At 37.3% G+C, this 23,061-nt stretch overlaps 2 protein-coding genes across 5 annotated transcripts in view; one reads left to right on the top strand and one right to left on the bottom strand.

The window, feature by feature from the left end:
- Window positions 1-253: 253 nt before the first annotated feature.
- Window positions 254-16,885, top strand: SLC25A15 (solute carrier family 25 member 15). Of its 3 annotated transcripts, XM_039353302.1 has the most exons (8): window positions 254-591; window positions 2,411-2,550; window positions 4,684-4,812; window positions 9,783-10,041; window positions 12,910-13,047; window positions 13,979-14,148; window positions 14,651-14,809; window positions 16,619-16,885. In XM_039353302.1, exons 3-8 carry the CDS (start codon window positions 4,758-4,760, stop codon window positions 16,738-16,740), a joined length of 903 nt encoding a protein of 300 aa, XP_039209236.1. In that variant the 5' UTR covers window positions 254-591; window positions 2,411-2,550; window positions 4,684-4,757; the 3' UTR covers window positions 16,741-16,885. The 3 variants fall into 3 exon arrangements, with proteins under 3 accessions (XP_039209236.1, XP_039209235.1, XP_039209237.1); XM_039353301.1 differs by lacking the exon at window positions 2,411-2,550 and having other exon boundaries at window positions 255-591; XM_039353303.1 differs by lacking the exon at window positions 2,411-2,550 and having other exon boundaries at window positions 290-394.
- A 137-nt stretch (window positions 16,886-17,022) lies between these two features.
- The window catches only part of LOC120312506 (phosphatidylinositol 3,4,5-trisphosphate 3-phosphatase TPTE2-like), a 32,313-nt gene continuing 26,274 nt past the window's right edge, over window positions 17,023-23,061 (bottom strand). For both annotated transcript variants that reach the window (XM_039353297.1, XM_039353298.1), the window contains 2 exons: window positions 20,407-20,477; window positions 17,023-19,237 (listed from right to left, as the gene is read on the bottom strand). In XM_039353297.1, coding sequence (XP_039209231.1) covers window positions 19,135-19,237; window positions 20,407-20,477 — 174 coding nt within the window. In that variant the 3' untranslated portion in view covers window positions 17,023-19,134. The remainder of the gene's footprint in view (window positions 19,238-20,406; window positions 20,478-23,061) is intronic.

Raw genomic sequence — 23,061 nt, 5'->3', positions numbered from 1 at the left:
TGTCGGTGCCAGCTTGCTTTTTTTTTCTGTTTTTAAATAATGCATCACTTGATTGTCTACTGCTAGCACTGGTGAGATTACCTAGTTTCATTGGGTAATGAAACATCTGCAAGAAAACAAGCAACCTCAGAGAGCACCAAGGATCCCTCGTGTCAACCCTGAGCTAAATATTCTCCTTTAAAAGGTAAATTGCAAAACATCCCAGAGACTCGCGATCCCCTCGCTCCCTCTAAGGCTGCCAAGATCACCTGGCCAGCCTTCGGGGCGGGCTTTGGGGGCGGCAGCAGCAGCACCATCACCGCCTCCAGTTCCGCTTCCCAGGCCGAGCTCCAGATCCTCCTCCTGTCGTTTCCCCAACCAGGCTCGTGGCGGGTGGGCGCCCCTTCCAACGCAGGTATATAGCGCTCGCGGCGAGGAGAGCGAGCCGAGCCGTTCTGGAGAGGCAATGCAGCTGAGGCAGCCGAAGAGAAGCGCAAGGCTTTCGGTGGCAACTCCAGCGGAGAGAAGTAGCCGATTTCAGCGGACACCCACCTGGGACACTGTCCATCCCTCCCTCGGGAACTGCCCTCTTCGGTCTGCAGGGATCGGCCGGTGCGAAGTCCTGTTTTCTTGGCGCTGTTTGGGGGGTGTTCTTCGTTGGTCTAGTCTTTCATCTCGTGTCGGTGCCGGCTTCCCCCCCCATTTTTAAATAATGCATCACTTGATCTTCTGTGGGAGACGCAAGCTATCACTGCTTTTACATTCGGAGAGATGGATGTAGCTTCTGCCTGCAGATCTTTAAAACAGCTGAGTCCCTTCCCTGGATCAGCTGGCCCACAAGTCCCAAAAGATCCAAGATGCAGCTGCTTTAAAAAGTTGTAGACTGATGCTATGTTCATGCTCTTGTCTTTGCTAAAGCAGATTTTTGGAATAGAACCTAAAGCATTCCCCAGCCCTGATTTAGATATATACAAATGGAACATGAACATGGCATATGAATTAACTATATGCCTAAATATATATATCCTGCCCTTATGATTTGTATCCTGTCCTTATTACTGTATAAGTAACTCAAGGCTGCAAACACACATAATGCTCCTCTTTTTTCCCCACAACAATCCTGTAAGGTGGGCTGGGCTGAGAGAGATTGATTGATCTAAAGTCATCTAGCTGGCTTTCATGCCTAAAGCAGGACTAGAAGTCACAATCTTCTGGTGGTGTCTAGGCCAGCACCGTCATCACTATACCGAATTGACTCTCTAAGCATACAAGTGTACACTTTGTTTATAGACATGATCTGCATATACCCACCCATCCTAATGGTATACAGTAATTAATACATTTTTGGTTGTGGCAATGGCTCCTCCTAAAGGTTGTTGATAATAGAAATATATTTCCAAGTAATTTAAATATGCCTTTTTAATTTATGTGATCAGTTGTGTTATTAATATTGATTATTGTGCTTTGGCTGTTGCTAGCTGTGTTGAAAAATGTTGCAAGAAGGATATTATTGCTTGAAACAAATAAACCTGAATGTATTTTCCTGAGAAATTGAAAAAGAAAACTATACATTTTGCCAATACATATAGTCCTTAACTTATGACTACAGTTGAGCTCAACATTTCTATTGCTACAGTTAAGTGAGTTGTGCCATTTTACAACCTTTGACAAATTAATCACTGCAGTTGTTAAGTGTGTAGTGTGGTCCTTAAGCAAATCTGGCTTCCCCCATTGACACTGCATGTCTGAAGCCACTTAGGAAGATTGCAAATGGTGATCACATGATCCTGGGACAGTGTAACTGTCATAAATACATGCCAGTTGCCAAGTGCCCAAATTTTGTTCACGTGACCATGGGGATGCTACAATGGTCACAAGTATGAAAACCAGTCATAAGTCACTTTTTTCAGTGCTGTTGTAACTTCAAATGGTCACTTAGTGAAAGATTGTAAGTCAAGGACTACCTGTAATATATTAACTTTGAGCTATGTAAATTGTTAAGTAAGTGACTATTAAGGCAGGACATAAAGCAGGACTTAAGTCATAAAACAGGACATGAGTCTTAAATGCGTGTATTAGTTAGAAGGAGAACAAAAGGAAATGAAAGATGTCAAACCACAAGTTCATTTGTTGGTTGCACAAAAGTGTTAAGTTTGAAGCTCTGCTGCAGCTAACCACAAGTAGGTTACTGGAAATTTAGACATTTAGACGCTGTAAGAAACTTAAGCAGTTTAGGTAAAGTTACCTCCCCCCCCAATTGAGAGAGGGGGGCAAGATATGTTAGCTATGGATATGTTAGCTATGGGGTGGGGGCTATAAGGATGCTGTAAGGGGGCTGTGTTTCAAAGCAACCAATCCATGCTATCAGTTACATTTCCGTGTTTTGCTGTTTCTGACGAGAATATATAAACTTGTGTTTTTTTATATGAAGCTGTTGAGATGTGGCTACAAATATAGCGCTCTGAACCTTTGCACAAAATAAACCAAACTTCTTTTTATTCCGTGGTCTGAGTCCTGTGATTTTCTGCAATACTATGATCAAGGCTTTCCCAAGACATTCCTTTGCAATGGGTAATTTTAATTTACTGTAAAATTATCCTAAAGATTAACTTGTTACAACTAAGAAAACTTCAGCTTCCTAAAGAAAGAGGATGTGGAAAAAAAAACTAGATAAGAAGTTGGTTTAACTTTATAGGGGAGATGGGCAGCACAAAAACATAATACATAAATAAAAATAAATAAACCTGATAGTATGTGAGTTGTCCATGTACTTTTTTCCCCCACAAGATATTCAGAAGTGTGGTGTGCGTGTGTGTTTTGCCATTCTTGACTTCTGGCAAGTGCCCTGCAGATTTTTGACAATATTTTCTAAATGGTTTGCCAATGGTTTTTTACTAGAACTGAGAGAGAGATTGGTCTATAGCTCAAAACTGAAATAAAGGAGTCAAAAGAAAATAATATATCCATTATAGCATTACATTGTGATGCCTTAAATAGAAAATTTCTCAGACTTGATGATCACCAGTTTTATATATTGTATAATAGATTTAGTAATACAAAGGTAAAATGTTTAAATAGATGTATAATATTTAATTATTTTTGTTTTGTTGGCTGGCTGAGATTGGCAAAATTCTGATCCGTCTATAGGTGTTATTGGTAGGTAGATGACTATTTTTTGTTGTTGTTAGGATGCCAAGTTTTTCTATAGGTGGAAGAGGGAAAGTGTGGATATAAAGATAAATGTTTTCCACTGATACCTCTCCATTAAAGTTATTATTGTTGTTATTGATTGCCATCAATTGTCTGCTACCATCCTGAAAGACACAATTTTAATAAGCTAGTGATGGGATTCTTGTATTTAGTATTTATATATTAATGTTTAATTGTATAATCATTACAATTATTGTAACTATTCTTGCAGTTTAGACTGCTTACAATAAATACAGTAACTCATCTATAAAATATTCATAAATACAATAGTAGCCTGTTAAAATCACTGAACGTTATTAGTAATTTTTTTAAATTAATGTTTTTAAATTTAAATTTTTGAAATTATTTTTTAAAAATTTAAATTGTTAAAAATTTGCAATCAAAATTGTTGTTGCTCATGGACAGATTTTTATATCTGAAAGGTCTCTTGGAAAGGACTTCTCTTTCTTTTTTACATCAGTACCAGCACATCTGACCTTGTCAAGCTGTTCTAAAGAGGCCTGCTACTAAGAATACCTTAAGCCCTGTTAGTGGATATAATCCTTTATCACCTGATTTTTTTTTTACAGGATGAGACTCCTTGTAGGGCAAACAGAGTCTATATAAGAAGCTGATCCTAAAGGCAACATGTTTCCAAGCCATATGGGGCTGACTAGATAATCCCAGCACTTCTTGTTGAGCCATAAACTTACTGGCAAACAATGTAGCTCCTATAGTATCAGTGTTGCTCTGTAAAACTGATTGGTACCAATCAGCAAGTAAGTTGTGTCATTCTCTGCCTTCGGAGTTATTTTCGAGGACAGCTCCAAGTAGTTGATAGAGACAAGAGTGTGACTCACTGTCTTCAGCACCTTCTGGATTTTGCAGTTATTTTAAAATAAATCATTCCTCAACCGGATACATAATGGAAAAGAAATCACAATGCGTCTCCTGAAATCTATATATTAAAGATTTTAAAAGAATGCATTGGAACAGACTTCAGCTATCTGACAATTCCTTAGCTGTACTAAGCCTGCATATCTTTACAGCAAGAGAGAGTGCTAGAATTGGGCAGAATTCAATAGAGTTTGAGGAAATATGAACAGGAAATAGTAAGATGCTTGGGCTGGAGAGTGTGGTGATACTTTGCAATATGGCTTTATTCTGCCTGATGCTTTTATTGGGAGCTAACTTCCTGTGAAAATCACTGAAATTGTTCAGAACTGAAGCATAGTTCTGGAATCATTGTACTTAGATCCTAACGAGAAACTCTTGCCTGCACTTTCTTTTTGCTAACTTTTTATTTTAAAAGTTTGTATTCCCATGACATTTCCACATGGTTTGGATGAGAAATCCAATCCCAATAATTTATATATTGGAATAACTTTTAGATAAATAACCAAAACACCCGAACAGCTTAGTATATATTTAAATGCAACATAGCGCTCAGCGTGACACATTTACTTGCTGTCAGACTAACATTGTAATTTCCCTCTCTCTCCAAATCTAATTTAGAGATACCCATCCCAACTCCCTGTGTGCTACAGGAAACTTTGTGATTTAGAGTCACCACAAAGCAAATAAAAAATATGAAAACAAATCCTGTCATCCAAGCTGCCATTGACCTCACAGCTGGGGCTGTAGGTAAGTCTTAGGAAGTGCTGTTTACATAAATCCTGTTAAAAACTGATAGCAGATGCTTTTATGCTCTTTAAACAAAGCTCTTCTCTGAAGGTATAAGGCAATTCTGTTGACACAGTGTGAATCCTAAAAGTGGCTTTTATAGTGGAGGGCACTAAAGGGGAATAATGTTTTGACCTTATCCTGAATTATGATCTTCCCATGAATTGCTTCCCTTCATCTAACCCCTTCCTATGGAGGAAAAGTAAATGTGTAAGCACTTTTTGTCTAATAATTTCCCAACTACAGCTTTTAATTTATTGAGCCCTTATTTCATGCTTACACAAGCATTTCAAAATATGTCACAAGAAAAGGTTGAGCAAAGACCGATTGGAGAGACAAGATAATCTTTGTTTTGTGTTGCATTCTTTGGTATATTTAAGTAGTGTGCTGGTTAGTCAACTGCCTTTTATTTGTTTGCTTTCAGGAATGCAGCAGTGTAGATGGCAGCTATTGGTATTTCTCTATAGTGTCAGCTGTTACCCAAGTGAAAAGTGAAGACTGCCTATCAACCACAGACATAGAACAAGGCCTATCTTGGTTTGGAGCATAAGGCTCTCCTTGGTAGGGGGGCTTTCTCCCTCCGAGGCCAAGCAGTTGCTCATGGGAAGCCTATAAGCTAGAGAGACACACGAAACACATAATACTTTAAAGTGAAAACCAGCTGTTTGTGTACACTAGAGGAAAGTTTCAGATGTACTCTTGAGACTCCTTTCCTTCTGACGAGACCTGCAGAGAAAATGCTGCTGATATCAGAAGCCCCCAGAATGGGTTCTGATGCAGAACTGTTGCATTTTTTCTTCTTCTAGGTCTGATCTGGGTGTGTCAGTGAGGCCAGTCTGAAATTAGTGGAGCTTAATAGCCAGTGTGCTGCCTGGGGAATTCTGGAAGTTGAAGTCTACACATCTTAGGGTTGACCAAGTTAAGAAATACTACCCTAATGTATTTCTGGACAAAGATCCAGAAGTGGAATCTATAAGAAGCTGGTATCAGTATGAAAGAGAAGTTTGCAGGCATCATTTAGCTGCTTGCTCGTTCTGTTCTTTAAGAAGAAGGGAGGAAAAGGAGGAGCTACAAATGCCCACATCTGCACTAGACCTAGCCCAGGGGTAGGCAACCTTGGCTCTTTTATGACTCGTGGACTTCAACTCCCAGAATTCCTGAGCCAGCCATGCTGAGGGGAAAGGGAGAGGTTTCCAAGCTGAGCCATGCTGGCTCAGGAATTCTGGGAGTTGAAGTCCACGAGTGATAAAAGAGCCAAGGTTGCCTACCCCTGGCCTAGCCTCATCCAAGACAGAGCCAAGTTTGTACCTTGCTTGAATTTCTTAATTCAGCGTAGTGGTCACCACCATGAAAGAATAGGGTCTTTTCTATATTTGCATTAAGTTGTTAAAAATGGTTGCAAAGAGCACAAAATAATTAATTTCAGCTGTAAAATGTGTGTTCTTGGATGCAAAGAATTGCTTTTTATAGTTCAAAGCATTTCACTTAGAAAAGCCTCCAGACTGACCTTCTTTGGTTCTTTGGTTTTGGAGGAGAATGATGAAAAGATAACTTTTTGCTCCCAAATGTTTCTTCTGTAGGTCCTTGGTGCTCTCTGAGTTTCACTGTTTTCTTGCAGATGTTTCATTTCCCAACTAGGTAACATCATAAATGTTTCTTCTGTTCAGGGTAGCAGGCTTTCACAGGAGAAGTCACTCTCTTTTCTTTTCTTTTCTTTCTTTTTTCTTTTCACCATCTTAAGCTCCTCAGTGCCACTCCTGAACATTACCCAGCTTTTTTTAAAAAAAAAAATATCTGAGAAATATTGTGCCTCTCTTCTACATCTTAGAACATTGATCACTGAGCACTTCCAAGTTAGGAGAACATTAGCTGTCTTCTGTGTTTTCTTCAGCAGCAAAAAAAGTTTGTGTTGGGATTCCTACTGTTATATGTTGTGAACACGTGGAAATCCCATAATTCTTTCAGGCAACTTAATCTTAGAGCAAGCATCAGCAGCTGTTCCACTTTTTTATGATGGTACTGATGAGATTAGATTTAGATCACAGTTCTTTTTCATGCTGAGTGAGTCATTGAACTTTGGTTTCCTAAATCTGAGTCATAGCCACAGATGCCCTCTGTGCTACTTTTCTAAACTGAGGTACTCCGTATATCACGACTCCTAGAATTTCTCACCAGCATGCCAAAAGCTGCATTGGCTGAGAAATTTTAAATTGTTATTCTAAAATAGCTAGGCGCAAACAAATTACAGAAAGCTTGTACTACACCAGAGTTCCCCAACCTTTGCGGACTGGTGGTGGGGAGGGGGAAAGGAGATGGTTCTGTGCATGCGGCTGGCAAGCACGCACATGCGCAGCTCCATTTGCATGAGCAGTGGGCACACTGCTCGCCCAAATGGAACACACATGCTCACCCACTGCTCACATAAGTGGGGATGCGCATGTGCTTGCTCACTGTTTCTGCGGCCCAGTTTTGAATGGCTCACAACCCAATAGTGGGCTGCAGCCTGGGGGATGGGGACTCCTGTACTACACTGATTCAGCTTATGATATTTGTGGGTACTCTACAGTGAGATTCACAGTCTGAGACTGATAGAAACTTCATTCAAGTCCCAACCAAGGACCTAAGAATGATTATACTAATATCTAAAAATATAAGCAGTTCCAACCAGTTTCTAATTTTGTAAAATTAGGGTGTTCGGGTCTAATGAATTCAATATTTCCAGATACCAAGGATTCCTTTAGGTTATGCTCCAAAGGCCCCAATCAAAATTGGTATAACAACAGATTTTTTTTTCCATCAGTGTTCAGCTTTGATCTGCAAGTTCTGATATTTCATAATTTTTTCCAATTGTTTTTCCTCAGTCATAGCATCATCCAAAATAGCAACATAAATGAATCAGACTTTCTTCTTTTCAATAAATGTTATATCAGGCATGTTATTAACAAGATGCTTGTCTGTTTGGTTCTTAAAAGTCCCATAAAATGTTAACCTACTCATTTTCCAAAACTTTCTCAACTTGATGGTCCCAAATTCAAATCCAAACCTCTGGCAATGTTTCCAATGACTGTTTCTGGTAGTTTGTGAAATTTATGAAGTGGTCAATTGTGTCAGCCTTTTTACTACAAAGGCAATATTTGCCATCATTTGTAACATGTTAAATATTCGCCTTCACGCAACTAGTTGGCAAAGTTTGTTCTTGAGCTACTAAAATAAAGCCTTCAGTTTCTTTCTTTAACACTCCTGATCTTAACCAACTCCATGTGGGTTTTTTTTAATCAGCTTTTCCTTCTATATCTTTCATGCATTGACTTGTTTTTTCAATTAATGTCAGTTTCCAGTTGTTTCTTTTCTATACTCAGCCTTCACTTTTGCAGTTTTCAAGAGCTATCCTTGATTGAGTGCCTTCAGCAAGGATTCTTGGCTTTTCTTAATGTAGCTATTCAGACCATGCTTTTTTTCTCCATAGTTTGTTTCACCTTTAGAAGTCCTCTAGCTTCTTCAATTCTTGGCAAATAGAGCCAATCAATATCACGTTTTGGGTACAAAGCATGGTCCAGTGTCATTGGTTTTCTTGTCTTCCAATTCATTAGTATTATTATTTTGTGCAGTTCAAGAGAGCGTACATAATGCTCTCACTTCCTATTTTCCCCAAAAGCACCACTCTGTAAGGTTTTAATGTCCCTTATTTGAAAAAAAATAATAATTGGGATAGTATGATTTTAATACATCAACTCCATCCAGTCACCTGACTATACCTTAAATTAAGGGATTATAAGGTCATAAAAAGAGAGAGCATGATTTTAATACATATTATTCTTTATTTTGAAAGAGGGAAGGGGTGACCGAAATGAAACATAATCCAAATCTCAGAAAATATGTTCTTGCCTTCAGATTCATAAGACTTGGCTTATTGAATATTTTTTAAGATAGCTTTAGCACCATATGAAATTGCCAAATGATGCCCTGTCAGAAAAGTTGATAACTCCTAGAGCAAAGCACATATTCTTGTTGTCCCTAGCTTCAAGCTTAAATTATTCAATGAGCCTGAAGATGACGAATGGGACTTCATCGAAACGTCGCCAAGACACTTCCAATTTGACGCGGGAGAAAACCTGAATAACCAAAGACCTACACACACACACACACACACACACACACACACACACACACACACACATATATATATATATATATATATATATATATATATATATATATAGAGAGAGAGAGAGAGAGAGAGAGAGAGAGAGAGGAGGTAGATTAGATAGATCAGTGGTTCTCAACCTTTTTAATGCCGTGACCCCCAACCAGTCGTAAGTCGAGGACTACTCAACTGGTGCAGCACCATTTGCAGAATGGAACTTTTGGTGGGCTCAGCAGGGCAGAGACAGCCTGGACAATTCCTATTGGCTTTTGAAAGCCAATAGAATTAGACTCTATTCAAGAGAATCTATTCGATTGGCTTTCAAAAGCCAATAGAATAAAAGGGAGTAGCACAGCTAAGGAAAAGGGGGAAAAAATAGCGGACTGTGTTGTTTGGCGACCCCCATGAAATGGTCGTTCGACTCCAAATGGGGTCCCGACCCACATGTTGAGAACCACTGAGATAGATAGATAGATAGATAGATAGATAGACAGACAGACAGACAGACAGACAGACAGACAGACAGACAGACATGTATATATACACATATATAAAGCTTTCTTCTTCCCATATTTGGGCCAACCGGGTGCATCATAGAAAACACTTAAGATACACACATATATATAAAATAAAAATGTATATGTGCCTTTTTTGTCAAGGATAATTTTGTTCCTCCAGTTCACCTCCTTTTGTTTGAGAATGTCACATAATTGCAAAAAGAAAAAAACAAAACCCAGCCACCCAACAACTCCCATTTCTAATGTTTTTCCTTTCCTTTCTCATGTAGGAGGTACTGCCTGTGTGATAACCGGTCAACCATTTGACACCGCAAAGGTGAAAATGCAGACATTTCCCACCATGTACCAAGGGCTTATGGACTGTTGTGTGAAAACCTATAAGCAAATAGGGTTCCGCGGCTTCTACAAGGGGACCACCCCTGCACTTGTGGCAAACATTGCTGAAAATGCCGTGCTCTTTATGTGTTATGGCTTTTGCCAAAATATTGTGAGGAAAATTGCTGGCCTAGACAGGAAAGCAAAGCTGAGGTTAGTGTATTATTCTCTCAACCGCTCTGCAACTGATAGAAGGGTTTTTTTTTTTTAAAGTATCACAGTTCAGAAGTAGAAGTGCAGTTCCCACACCAGAAAATGGGATCCTGTTGAAATAGAAACACTGCTCCTTGATTCACACGTTTTTTTCTTTTAATTACATCTTGATTCTCCTCTGCATTTCTGGTACTTAGGACAAATGACAGTGGTTTAAAACAAAAATAGCCGTGGATGAAATCCTTAAGTTTTGATTAATTGAGCCATAAGCTTTCTCCAAATAATTCACTTAATTAGGTAATGCGTCAGACAGTATTCTAGGCAACCCAGCCTACTACTACGGCTTTCTCAGTGAGATTGTTTTAAAGAAGAGTCTGCAAGAACTACTTATTTTGTCACATAGAAGAAACTCTGAAAATCTTTTCCTTGCCTTCTTATTCCTGAAGCAATGGCAAGAAAACTTGCTGTTTGTAATGTGGCACTTTCTATCCTTACTTTACCTTCTGGGAGTTGAAGTCCACATGCCTTAAAATTGTCAAGTTTGGGAAACACTGCCTTAAACCAAGGATGGGAAGCTCACGGGCTGCACGTGGTCCTTCATCTGCCCCGGATTGAGCCACTCAAATTCAGTGGCAGAATGTCTGATTGGGGGGGGGTGCTTTATCTTTTTTTTTTTCAAATATATGAGTGGGAAGGTAAGCAGGAGGCTTTTCAGACACCTAAAAACATGTTTGCGATCCAGGTGCTGGAATTGGACAGCAGAAACTCAATTGTGCAATGTCATCCTGTTTTGGGAGTTTTTTAAAATAAGGATGGGAATAAAAGTGGCTTGCTCCCATTTCCACTGTACGTCCCTACCAACACCTTGAAAAGCAGGTGAAAAATACTGAACTGTTCCCCTTCTGTGGATGTCACTATGTCATTGGATGGTTTCCTGTGACTCCCCAGAAAATCAGGAGGCTGAGTTGAGGTCCCCAATCTAAAAAAATTGCTCGCCTCTATTTTAAACCATGGTTTGCTGAAGGAATCCTAAATAGCTGACTCTACAACATCATAAATGATAAGGCATAGATTGCAGTCACCATGGCTAGAGTCATATGATAATTGAACCAAAATTCAAATCATATTATGGCTTTGCATAATATATAAACTACACCCATCCACTCTCTTCCAGCTTATCCAGACACTGATTTCTTTGTAGATGAGGTTTTTGTATTCCTTGCTAGTCAGATGTGTATAGCAAAGGGTGTTCCAATGAAAATCCAGTTGATAGATTTCAGGTTAGCAACAGGCAGGGAATATATTTTTTCCATATCCCATTTCCTAAAGAATTATATCTGGAATTTATACCTGTTTGCGGCTGTTAGTCAACTGGCAGAATCGTGAGGCTTCAGTAGATTCCCCCATGGATCTGCTAATCTGACCTGTGACCTTTGACAAATATATGATTTTTCTTTCAGAGAATTGCATGATTAGATCACCAGTTTATTTGTGAGACCAATTAATGATTTTTTTAAATGTTAATCGTTGACATTAATTGCAAAAAAATCCTAAGACAAAATTAAAATGAACAAAAATAAAATATGTAATATCAGCTTACCTTCTTTTAAAGCCAAATAGATTGCAAAACAGCTCTGTGGCTGCTAAGCTTGGTGTGAAAGTTGATGAACTTAGAGGGAGTATTAACATCCTCTTAATGCCTATGAGTTGTGCTAAGTTAAAGGATTCTTGAAGATGGATGCAGGACATTTGAAACTTTTGAAAAGATAGAACACTCAGGACAATGGATAGGCCTGGAAAAGAAATGATAGAAGCCAACAGGAGCGAATGATTCTGGAGTTTGAAAACATTTGCAGGACTGCTCCATTTAGATCATTTAGGCATCCAAGGATAGGCAAAGCAAAAATAGAAATACTGTGGAAATATGCTGGACCACTGAGAAGAAAGGATGTGATTGATACAAAACTCTTATCACATCCCCAACTTCTTTCTTTCCCCTAATTTCATTACTGGAAGTGTTTATCACTATTGACCAGTTACCCACTGAAAACAACAAAAAGAGGCTATGCTTACTTAAAAAAAGAAATGTTGAATATCTTGATACATTTTGATAGGGAGTAAGAAGATACTTGCAATTGTTATAGACCACTCTTTTCCTTTAATCTTGGTACAAAAAGACCCTGATCTATTAATGATATTTATACAGCATCCAGTTTTACAGCAGGGAATTTAAAAGATGCTTCATTAAATCCAGTGTAGAAAGCATGATCATGGTGATAGGATGATTTTATCCCACTAATTATACGTATAAAATTCAAGACGGCGAGCATACCTAATACTCCTACCTTCTGTTTTCCCCACCCTGTGGTTCACTCAATCAGGTGGGATGCTTAAAATGCTCCTTTGCTATCTCTTTCTAGAACAGTGGTTCTCAACCTGTGGGTCGGGACCCCATTTGGGGTCGAATGACCATTTCACGGGGGTCACCAAACAAGGCTGTCCGCCATTTTGTTCCCCCTTTTCTTTGGCCACACCCCTGGCACCCGGTGATGTATAAGTGGTTGGGGGTCACCACAACATGGGGAACTGTATTATGGGGTCGCGGCATTAGAAAGGTTGAGAACCACTGTTCTAGAATTACATGCAGCAGTGACTGAGTCAAGGCATGCCAGCCTTGAGTTTCATGTGATTTCCATATACTACAGGAGTCTTCAGTCTCGGCCCTTTTATGATTCATGGACTTCAACTCCAAGAATTCCTCAGCCAGGCACGCTGGCTGAGGAATTCTGGGAGTTGAAGTCCATGAGTCATAAAAGGGCCGAGTTTGAAGACCCCTGATATACTAGATACATGTTGTCTTTTTTGCAGCGACCTTCAAAATGCAGTGGCTGGCTCCTTTGCTTCTGCCTTTGCCACTTTGGCCCTCTGCCCTACAGAGCTTGTGAAGTGCCGCTTGCAGACCATGCATGAATTGCAATTATCTGGGAAGATAGTGCAACAGCACAAGTAAGTAATTCATCAGCCTCAACCCTGCCTGCCTTTTCCAGGTTTGGAAGTGATATGACCCTTTTAATGAGTTTATTTCTCTGTACTTAACATGCTTGTATTTTTTTTTGAATTATGTTTCTTATATTTTGTTTTATTACATTTTTATTGATTTACTGGTTTTTTAATTTAAATTAAGAATTTTTCACAGAGTAAAAGACAAATAGAAGGAAAGAAGGAAGGGGAAAAAACAAAAATTAGGAAATAGAATCACTTCCCATCTTTTTTTCAATTTGAGTTATAATCATATAGTCCCTCCTCTTAGATATTATACAAGTGTCTTCAGCCCCTCATTTAGTCTACCTAAATGAGGGAATAGTTTAGTGCAGGGGTAGGCAACCTTGGCTCTTTTATGACTCGTGGACTTCAACTCCCAGAATTCCTGAGCCAGCCATGCTGAGGGGAAAGGGAGAGTTTCCAAGCTGAGCCATGCTGGCTCAGGAATTCTGGGAGTTGAAGTCCACGAGTCATAAAAGATCCAAGGTTGCCTACCCCTGGTTTAGTGTTTCTCTCATGACTAGAAAATTTGTGCCTCACCAGATGCAAATGAACTGCAGCTCTAGGATCTGTCCAAGATCTATCACATTTTTCCTGTTTTAAGTAATAGGCAAGATTCCTAGAAGCTTAACCACTGGCAATTAAGATAAAAGTTTTTTTTTAAAATCAGGGATTAGTAGTATTTAGACATCTATAATCAAAAATTTGTACCAAACTACTTCTGAGATGGGTTTTTGAGAAACACACAGCTTAATTTTAACTATTGATACATACTGTGTTTTGACAGTGCTCCAAGACAGGAACTAGATATCTTTGGAAGCAGTTTTTCCAGCTAGCTTTTCCCATCATTAGCTGGCAACCTATGTTTGTAATAATATTCTTTTTCTTCTCCTAGTACAGTTTGGTCAGTAATCAAAAGTGTTCTGCAAAAGGATGGCCCCCTTGGCTTCTATCGTGGTTGGTTCAGCACTTTACTACGTGAAATTCCAGGCTATTTTTTATTCTTTGGAGCTTATGAATTCAGTCGGACCTTTTTGGCATTTGGAAAACCAAAAGAGGAATTAGGTATGTCTGAGCTTGTTAACAATATGACTTCTTGTCTTGAGATAAATATAGCTTCTTTTAATCCCACCCTTGCTGACTTTCAACCCCAAAGGATTTCTGCTTAATAAAAAAAATCTTGCGGCCTGCTCAAAATGTTCTCATATAAACACAGTAGCTTAAAATTATTTATTTATGGCATATCACACATAGACTAGCAGCCTTAAAGATTACTGCTGATTAAAGAAAAAAAGCCCAGTCCAAATTAGTGAAGAAGAACCCAACCTAATAGCAGCCAAGTCAGAGAATTAGCAGAGAATTGGACAACTTAATAACCAACACACCCAAATAATGTTTCAATACACTGTGCCTTAAAACAAACATGCTTACCGGCTTTAGTAGGATACAGGAGTTGTCTTTTTTTTTTTACAAAATTGCGGGTTGGAGGAAATCACTTGGGGTTTTTTTTTGCTATCATATTATAATATGCTACAATATATTAAGCTCCTGATGCTTGTTTTTATAGGTCCGGTTGCATTGGTGCTCAGTGGTGGCTTTGGTGGCATGTGTCTCTGGATTGCTGTTTACCCAGTGGACTGTGTCAAATCTAGGATCCAAGTTCTTTCCATGGCGGGAAAACAGACTGGCTTTATGAGAACTTTTGCAAGTGTTGTCAAGAATGAAGGTTAGAATATGAAAGAGACTAATGAGCCCATGGGTGACGGTATCGCTTAACTTCTGCAAAGCCATAGCTGTCAGCTGTCCCTTATACTTTTTTATGAGGGGGGGGGACAAAACAAATCTGGCTGTTTTCCAGAGAGCACTTAACTTGGTTTTCACAGGTGATGTCACATATTTACTTTCGGTAGCATTAGGTCGTTTCTTTCTTCAAAATAACATGTGCCTGGACCACATATTTTGCTAAAAAGAACCAGCTGGTTGTCAATTTACATCTGTTGGTGCTGCTACTCATTTTCTTTGTAATGACAGGAAGTTAAATTGCAGGGCCAGATTAGGATAGATTATCAGCATGATCAGATAACCATTAATTTTAGGAATGATGGTTGAATACAGCCAGAAAGAAAAAAGTAAGATCCTTTCACTTTTCAAGGCTGAGGTTGGCAAAAGACTAGAAAGACAGGATTTAAAATGTTACTTATTACCACATAAACCTGAAATAGTGCTTAGGAGGTAAATGTAACTTAGTCATGGACTGTTGTAGGACAGTTTGCCTGTTTAGGAATGTGTATAGTCACGGTAACAGGATGTCGATTTCTCATCTATTAGGTTTGAGTCTTCTTGCCTTGGTCTGGTTCACTCATGCTAATTTATGGTTTGTTGAATAAAGCAGTTGGCTGGGTTTATAGAAGAGATTAAATCACAAACAATAACCCACATTTGAACTTAGTATAATATGTAAAGCCAGCTCCTTCATATATTAAAGATGATGTCTCCATTATCTCATGCCCTTAGAATGATTAGATAATTAGTCTTTAGGATCAACCTCTTTTCACGGACAGCGGGCTTTCCTGACCTGCCCCCTTCAGGTTTGGGCTGCAGCTCACATCATCCCCAGTAATGTTCCATATCACAGCACAGTAATCCAAAAGCAAATCGTATTGTGACTGTTTAAGGCTTTAGAATAGAACAAGGCCTAAGTGAAGGACAAATAATGTTTATGTCATCATGCAAATGATGCAACTTACACATTTGACTCAAACTTGACTTTACATAATTACATTATTTGTATTATATCTACCTATACTATACTTTTTATAAACAGTACACTCATTTCAGCTGTTGTTCAGATTCCTTCTCTTGCACTTAGCAGCCTTCTGGTCTAATCTTCTGTAAGAAAGTTAAGTTGCATAACCCGTGAATCCATGATGAATGTAAGCCCTTTAAGATATAATTAATCTATGACACTGGTTCTCAACCTGTGGTCCGCTATCGTTAAGAGAGGGTCTACAAAGGCTTGAAGAACTGTTATGATTTAAATCTTGAGTTAAGTCTTGGGGGTCCAGGGCCACAGTCCATGGTCACAAAAGGTGAAAAAAAGATTGAGAACCACTGACCTATGATAGTCACGGTCAAGATAAAAATTTAGATTTATTTTTCTCCAAATCAATTGCACAATAGATTTATATACAGTATATAGTTTTATTATTAATATAACCCAGTCATTTCAGTCTTACAATTTCTTCTTTTATTTTTCGAACAGATTAAATTGCTTAACACATTTCTGAACATTATCAGCTACATGTTAAAAAGTAAGGTAAATAATAAATTTAGATAAGGAAAAATCATCTGATCAACCCAAATATATTTAACCGTTTCTTCCGAATTTGCAGGCAAGCTGAAATTCCTAAAAGTTTAGCTTTTGTTGGATTTCCTTCTTCAGTTTTAAATCAGTGCAACATAGTCTGAGTTTTAAAAAAGTGATGGAAATGAAATTCTAAGGTAGTTTTTCTAATGTTTAATGTCTTCCTCATAGGTGTGTTTGCTTTGTACTCTGGACTGAAACCTACGATGATCCGTGCATTCCCAGCCAATGGTGCCCTGTTCCTTGCCTATGAATACAGCCGTAAACTGATGATGAACCAGTTTGATAGCTAGAACTTTTATCACAGACTGACATCATTGGAGTATGTGTGGTCACCACAGCAATTGCCCAAGTGTGAGTGACAGATTTTAAAATCTGAGTGAAATGACTGCAACTTTTTAAAAAAATGATTTCAGTAAAAATACTGTATTTTCTAAATGTTGTGTGCTTTGTGAATTTACACATCTAGATCAGCACTGATATTACATGATCTTATAAGGGATTTTAATTACTCACTTCTGTAGAAATTTTAGGTATGGGACTTTAAAAAAAGAATATGCTGCAATACCAGTTAACTAAGTTTGCAACATAAGTGAGTGCACTAGAAGTATCTTAATATTCTGGAAAGCTGAACAGGAGGTGCATTGCAGAGTAGTATTTATAATGTTCCACATTAGTTAATTTGTATACAACTCTACTTATTGGTGATTTGATTCTCACACAATAGAGAACATTGGAAAGCACCTTACAGATAAACAGACTTCTAAAAAATCACTTGTAATCTAGTACCCAATATTTCTCTATAATGTTCCATGTTCCCAGAATATAATGCTATTGTACCAATCAGCATTCTGTTGATTAGAGAAATCAGATTTTTTTTCATTCTCTAATGACATATAATCTATACACGTCTAAACATTTCTCTTAAAAGGTATTAATATAATCTGCTGTGTTTAGCTATAATCATATTTCTTAGTTGTAGCATATTATTAGTAGTGATATGGACAACAGTTGGCTCAACTTCTATAACAATGCTTTGGAATGGAGTGATATTGTAGTCTGCATTTGGCTCACTGACACTGCATCTGAATTCAGCGTACAGAACAAGCTTTTAGCTGAAACTCAATGTATTTAACAATATCCTTCACAAATATGCATGTTATAAACTAATTTTAGATGTGTCAAACATCTTGGAATACAGTAGTAGCAAATTCCGCATTACATGCTAATTTTGGAAACTCAAAGTAGCATTAATAACTTATTAAACACTAGATCACTTTTTTCAAAATTGGCAGCTTTAAGATGTGCAGACTTCAACTCCCAGAATTCCCCAGCCAGAATATTAGTTGAAGTTCATACCTCTTAAAAGTTGACAAGGATGCCATACACTGCAATAGATTGTATAACAGAATATCTAATGTTGCTTGACAGGTTTGCATACAGATGATTAGAAGGACTGGCAATATTTCAGAATAAAAATACAGCATATGATTTTTGTCGATATTAGATGTTAAACCTGTCCTTATATATTACACAAAATTATTTCCATACTGTACATTTTTCTGATGCTGATATACCATTTGACCTATACTTCCAGCTACCAATTTTATCATCAAAAATTATTTTTCACATTATCTATTCCGATGTTGGGCGGCATAGTTTAAATGAAATTATAAAATTATATAAATCATACATTAAAACTAGGAGAAGCATAGAGGGAAAGCATTTCATTCCTTCAGGATATTGTGCTGCAAACATGAATTGATAATATATATGAAATGACAAAACATCAAAGTGGAGCTAATATAAAGCTGCTAAACTGGAATTCATGAACAAATATTATATTGTAACTAGATCAACAGGTAGAATTTCTAGCTTGCTAAAGAAAACATGAAAGGTTTTTTTATAAGGAAAAATTTGGGGAGGTAATGTAATCACTTACATGCATTATCTATGGTGAAGGAGCCATCATCATTACATATTATAAATTCCAGCCATTTTAAAAACAATGAACTCCAGTGGCAACTTTTCCTAACATAATATTCTCCATACACATACCCCTATCCTGCCTGGAAACTGAATTGTGAATTTAAAGGCCTTCCCAGTCAATGCAAATTGTGAAACTAAACTGTTCATACAATGTTTGGAGTTCCCACATGTGGGATAAAAATTATAAAAAATATACTAGGTCAGAAACTCAGTAAAAGGCCAATGGAATGCAGAGAGGGAGGAAAAGCAGGTAGAAACTTTGCTCTCCAATCTTGGGGCATCATGGCTCACACATGAACCTGATGAATCTGGCATCAGAAGCCATTACAATATAGTTAAGCCACATCTCCAGACTCCCAATCATAAACTGCTATTGGAAATTGGCCAATAACCCAGTCATTTTGGGAGGATAGAAAGATAAAAGATTTTTAAAAGGTCAGAATAAGATAATGAAGAACTTGTGAACTTGCTACTGAGTTTACACTGAAGGCCCTTTAATTTTCTTATACAGAATCCAGATGGCAAAATTAATTGTTGTAATCATGATAGCGCACTAGATATTAGTTTTATTTTTACATTCAAGGTGATTCTGAACACTGAGAAGGAGTAGTCTCAAAATACAATTCCATATCAGGTGCAAAACCAGGTTACTAAATTATTATGCAATTCCCAGTTAAGTCTGTTTCTGCTTGCTTCAGTCATGGGTCAGTGAAATTTAACTCCACAGCAAAATTATCTCTGAACATCTTCCACATCTTTGGTTTGTTTAAGTTATCGATTTCATTTCTTGTGAGGAAAAGTCTAGGGAAAAGAGAAAAAAACAAGTTCTCTAATATAAATTATTTAAGCTTTTGCACAGAAGAGAACAAAATAGTTTTTCTAATAACTTTAGCGTTTTCAAATAACGTTTCCCAGAAAAATATTCAGCTCTTCAGCAATCTTTCGGTTCCCATTAAGAATGCACATGCCTGCCTCCTGTGCATGGGTAGTGCCATTGTGACTCTGCAAATGCTATCATTCACCTCCAAACATTACTCACAGAAAAAAATGACAGGTGTGTCATATCTAAGAAAGCTGAATTTTCAAACACATAAAACTCACACTTTCATGAGTATTGGCATTTGGCAATATTCATTTATAATGATGACACAAATTGATGCAATTGGGAGGGAAAAGCATATAAATGCCCTCAAATAAGTAAATATAAATAGTTTGAGAAGAACATAGTTTGGGAAAAGAATATAATAGCTTGAATGCAAAATAAATTCTAGTCAACGTTAAATGTATTTCCAAACATTAGCAAACAAGCAATATGAAACATAGCTTAATAGGCTAAAGAAAGAGAGAAATAACACTTGCAACGGAAATAATCCCCTTGCTTAAAAGCACTTAGTATTTTGTATCTCCTACATGGCAAATAAAATTATTTGCAGTGACAAACGGAATGGTACCACTGAGGACTTATTTTCAAAAAAAGTTGTGAGCTTTTACTAAATAATTACATAACTTTTCTTAGAGACTTAGTAAGCTTTATAAATCCATTACAGTAAAAACAGTAATACGAACATCCCTCTACATCAGTGTTTCTCAACCTTGACAATTTTAAGGCATGTGGACTTCCACAGCCAGAATTCCACATTGCTGGCTGTGGAATTCTGGGAGTTGAAGTCCACATGCCTTAAAATTGTCAAGGTTGAGAAACACTGCTCTACATAGTAGAGGCACTTTTTTAAAACTGGTGTTCTCTAAAGAGTTGGCTCATACTAAGCAATATTAAAAGGCAGGCCTCTTTTTCTCTATAGACTATCCATAAAAAATACCACAACCCCATAGAAATAAAGAAATGCTGGTCTCTTTCTGTGGAGACTTGAGCTAGGTTTCTGTAACCTAAAGTCTTTTATACATTGGCTCATAGGTCTGGGTGCATTTTGGCTTTCTTTTCCATGTGTACTTTCAAACATACAACTTACTGATAGTCCTGTATAAAAGCTGTATGGAACCAAAAAAAGAAAGCACAGCCATCATAGCCTTTTGGAATATCCTACATTTAAAAAAAAAGACAAGAAATACAGTTAATGCTACTTGGATAAAACATCAAGCCATCATCACAGCCAAATCATAGAAAGAACTGAAATCCTCTTCCGGTTTGCCATTGCGGTATTGGCGGACGCATGGAAGCGAGCTCTGTCTTCAGCGTCCGGTTTTATCCCGCTGGGGGACCCTGGAAAGGGTCAAAAGTCACCCTGTAGAGGCAACGAGCAAGGAGAGGACCCCCGTTTGATAGCGGAAGGGCAGCAGCCCTTCCGCTTGATCCAGAGCAACTCTCCAAACCAGCAGAGAAAAGACCGGCCATAGCAATATGGCTCATCATTAAGCTGCTGACAGCCGAAGTTAAAGTTACAACCTTTAAGCACCTTTAAAGCGATGCGGATGAAACTGGGTGAGATTTGATCTTCTGTTTAAGACTTTAAATATTTTTCCTGCAAAAGCTGCCCAAAGTATTTCTCCCCCTGTGAGAGAGGGAGGGAAGGGAATTCTTACCCCACCCTCTAAGAACAGTGGCAATTGACTACCTAGGGGAAAAGAGCAATTATAAGAACAATTCTAACTTAATTGGAGGCATATACCTTTGAAATTTAGAAACTAAAAGTTTTCCTATCCTTACTGGAGATATTGGCTTTTATTTAAAAAGAAAAGAAATAAACCTTGAAAAACTATTATTAAAACTCGGTATCTAAAAATTTTTAAATGGCATTGGTGACATCTTGTGGCGAAATATGCTATTACAATTTCTTATTGACTAAAAGAGACTTGGCTGTAAGCCCAGAAATTAGAAAAAACCCTCTCGACCTTAACATACCACCTGTGAGAAACACAGCTGTAAAGAAGGAACTGTAAGACAGTTTATCTGGCCTGTTTGAACTATGAAGATAAACCTTTATTGACTTTCAGAATTATATGTGGGAAATTGTTTTCCTATTTCTTCACATGAGAAGTCTTTGTTACTACACGAGATGATGGAATACTTTGGACTATAAATTCTTACCTGCCAACTAATTTCCACTATAAGACTATCCGCAACATGTGAAATAGATGTCACACATCTATCTACAAAAACTATTTTTAACATTTGATTTTAAAATCCTTAATTTAATATATTATCAAGAGAATATGGATGAAGATCAGGAAAAAATCCTTTCTATGTTGAAATCAATACATGAAATCATTCTTTCAGCATGTAACAAAATAAGAGACAACATAAAGGAACAAGGTGCCAACTTAAATATACAAACCCAGATTTTGATTACAATCAAAGACCCAACAATGCAAAAAGCAACAGGAGAAATGGAACAACTAAATATTAAGACAGAGGACCCAACTGACCAACAGATCCAGCCAACTGGGAAATTAGAAAAGAGAGTAACATCACTGAAAATGGAAAATATTTTTTTCATAAATCAGAAGAAAATTGAGAAAAAGGAAGAAGAACAGACTGAATGGAAGATAAACTTATTAGGACAACTGTGGGAAACTGGAATAATGGGGAAATATAATGGGGCTAGTTCTTCCAAAAAAATTGTAATTAAATGGTTTTCCTTAACTCAAATAATACACACAATAATAGAGAGAAAACTGTTTGATGAATTAAAATTACTGACATAGATAGTTAGTTGGCAAAGGAAAAAAGCAGTTTTATACTATTGATTAGAAGGCTGAAGATGGTCCAATATAGATAATTTTTTTTTAGAAAATAAAGTAATATTATAACTGAATAGGTAAGATGTATAATAAGATTAATAGATTTTTGGTTTAATATGGTGGGAAAAAAGAGATTTTTTAGAAAATAGAATAAGATTATATGCAAATAGATAAGATGTATATTTAGAATATTAGATTTTGTTATAAAAAAGGGAAAAAGTAGAAGTTGAGATAAGGGAAACTCCAATTACCTAAAGCTTAGAAACTATAACATACCAAATGTTAAGTTGAATATTGAGGGAAAATTAAAGCCTGGGGAAAAAGCTACAACAGGACATTGATTTATATAAGATTGAATGTAAACACAATTAAGATATGTATAAACTTAAAATTATTGATAAATGTAACAAAGATCATTTTACTTAGTTGATAACAATAAGAATTATATTAATTCAATATAAGATAGTAGATATTAAGGGATAAAGAGAGGAAATATCTGATATTGTAACTTGAGATTTGTGCTAAAGATTTATGCACGTTATGGAATCATTGATTACCCAGTCACTACGTTGCTTTTTAAATGTTTAATTGTAAAATTAGAAAATCAATAAAATATTATAAAAAGAAAGAACTGAAATCCATAATAATATGTCTTCAGCTGGTTACGTCTGGTCAATTTATGCAGAGAAATCTAGCAGCTTAAGGGTACAAAACAGAGAAGTCTGAAGTTTCTTTCAGTCTAAATCAACAATTGGTCACTTTGAGACATGGCTATGTAATTTTCTTAATAACAATATGGAAGTAGTTTGCCACTGCTTTTTAGACTTTTTTAGACTGGCATTTCCTGGTGGACTCCAAAACAGGCCTACCAAGCTTAGTTTTTCAAAGTCAGCCAAGTTTGGCAGGTGGGTATAAGGTCAGCAGGA

This window comes from Crotalus tigris, unplaced genomic scaffold, assembly GCF_016545835.1.
Source record: "Crotalus tigris isolate CLP2741 ecotype Arizona unplaced genomic scaffold, ASM1654583v1 scf7180000018510.657491, whole genome shotgun sequence".
NCBI classification, from domain to species: domain Eukaryota; kingdom Metazoa; phylum Chordata; class Lepidosauria; order Squamata; family Viperidae; genus Crotalus; species Crotalus tigris.
The sequence above is the reverse complement of the archived record's forward strand: the minus strand, read 5'-3'. Positions and strand labels throughout refer to the sequence as shown.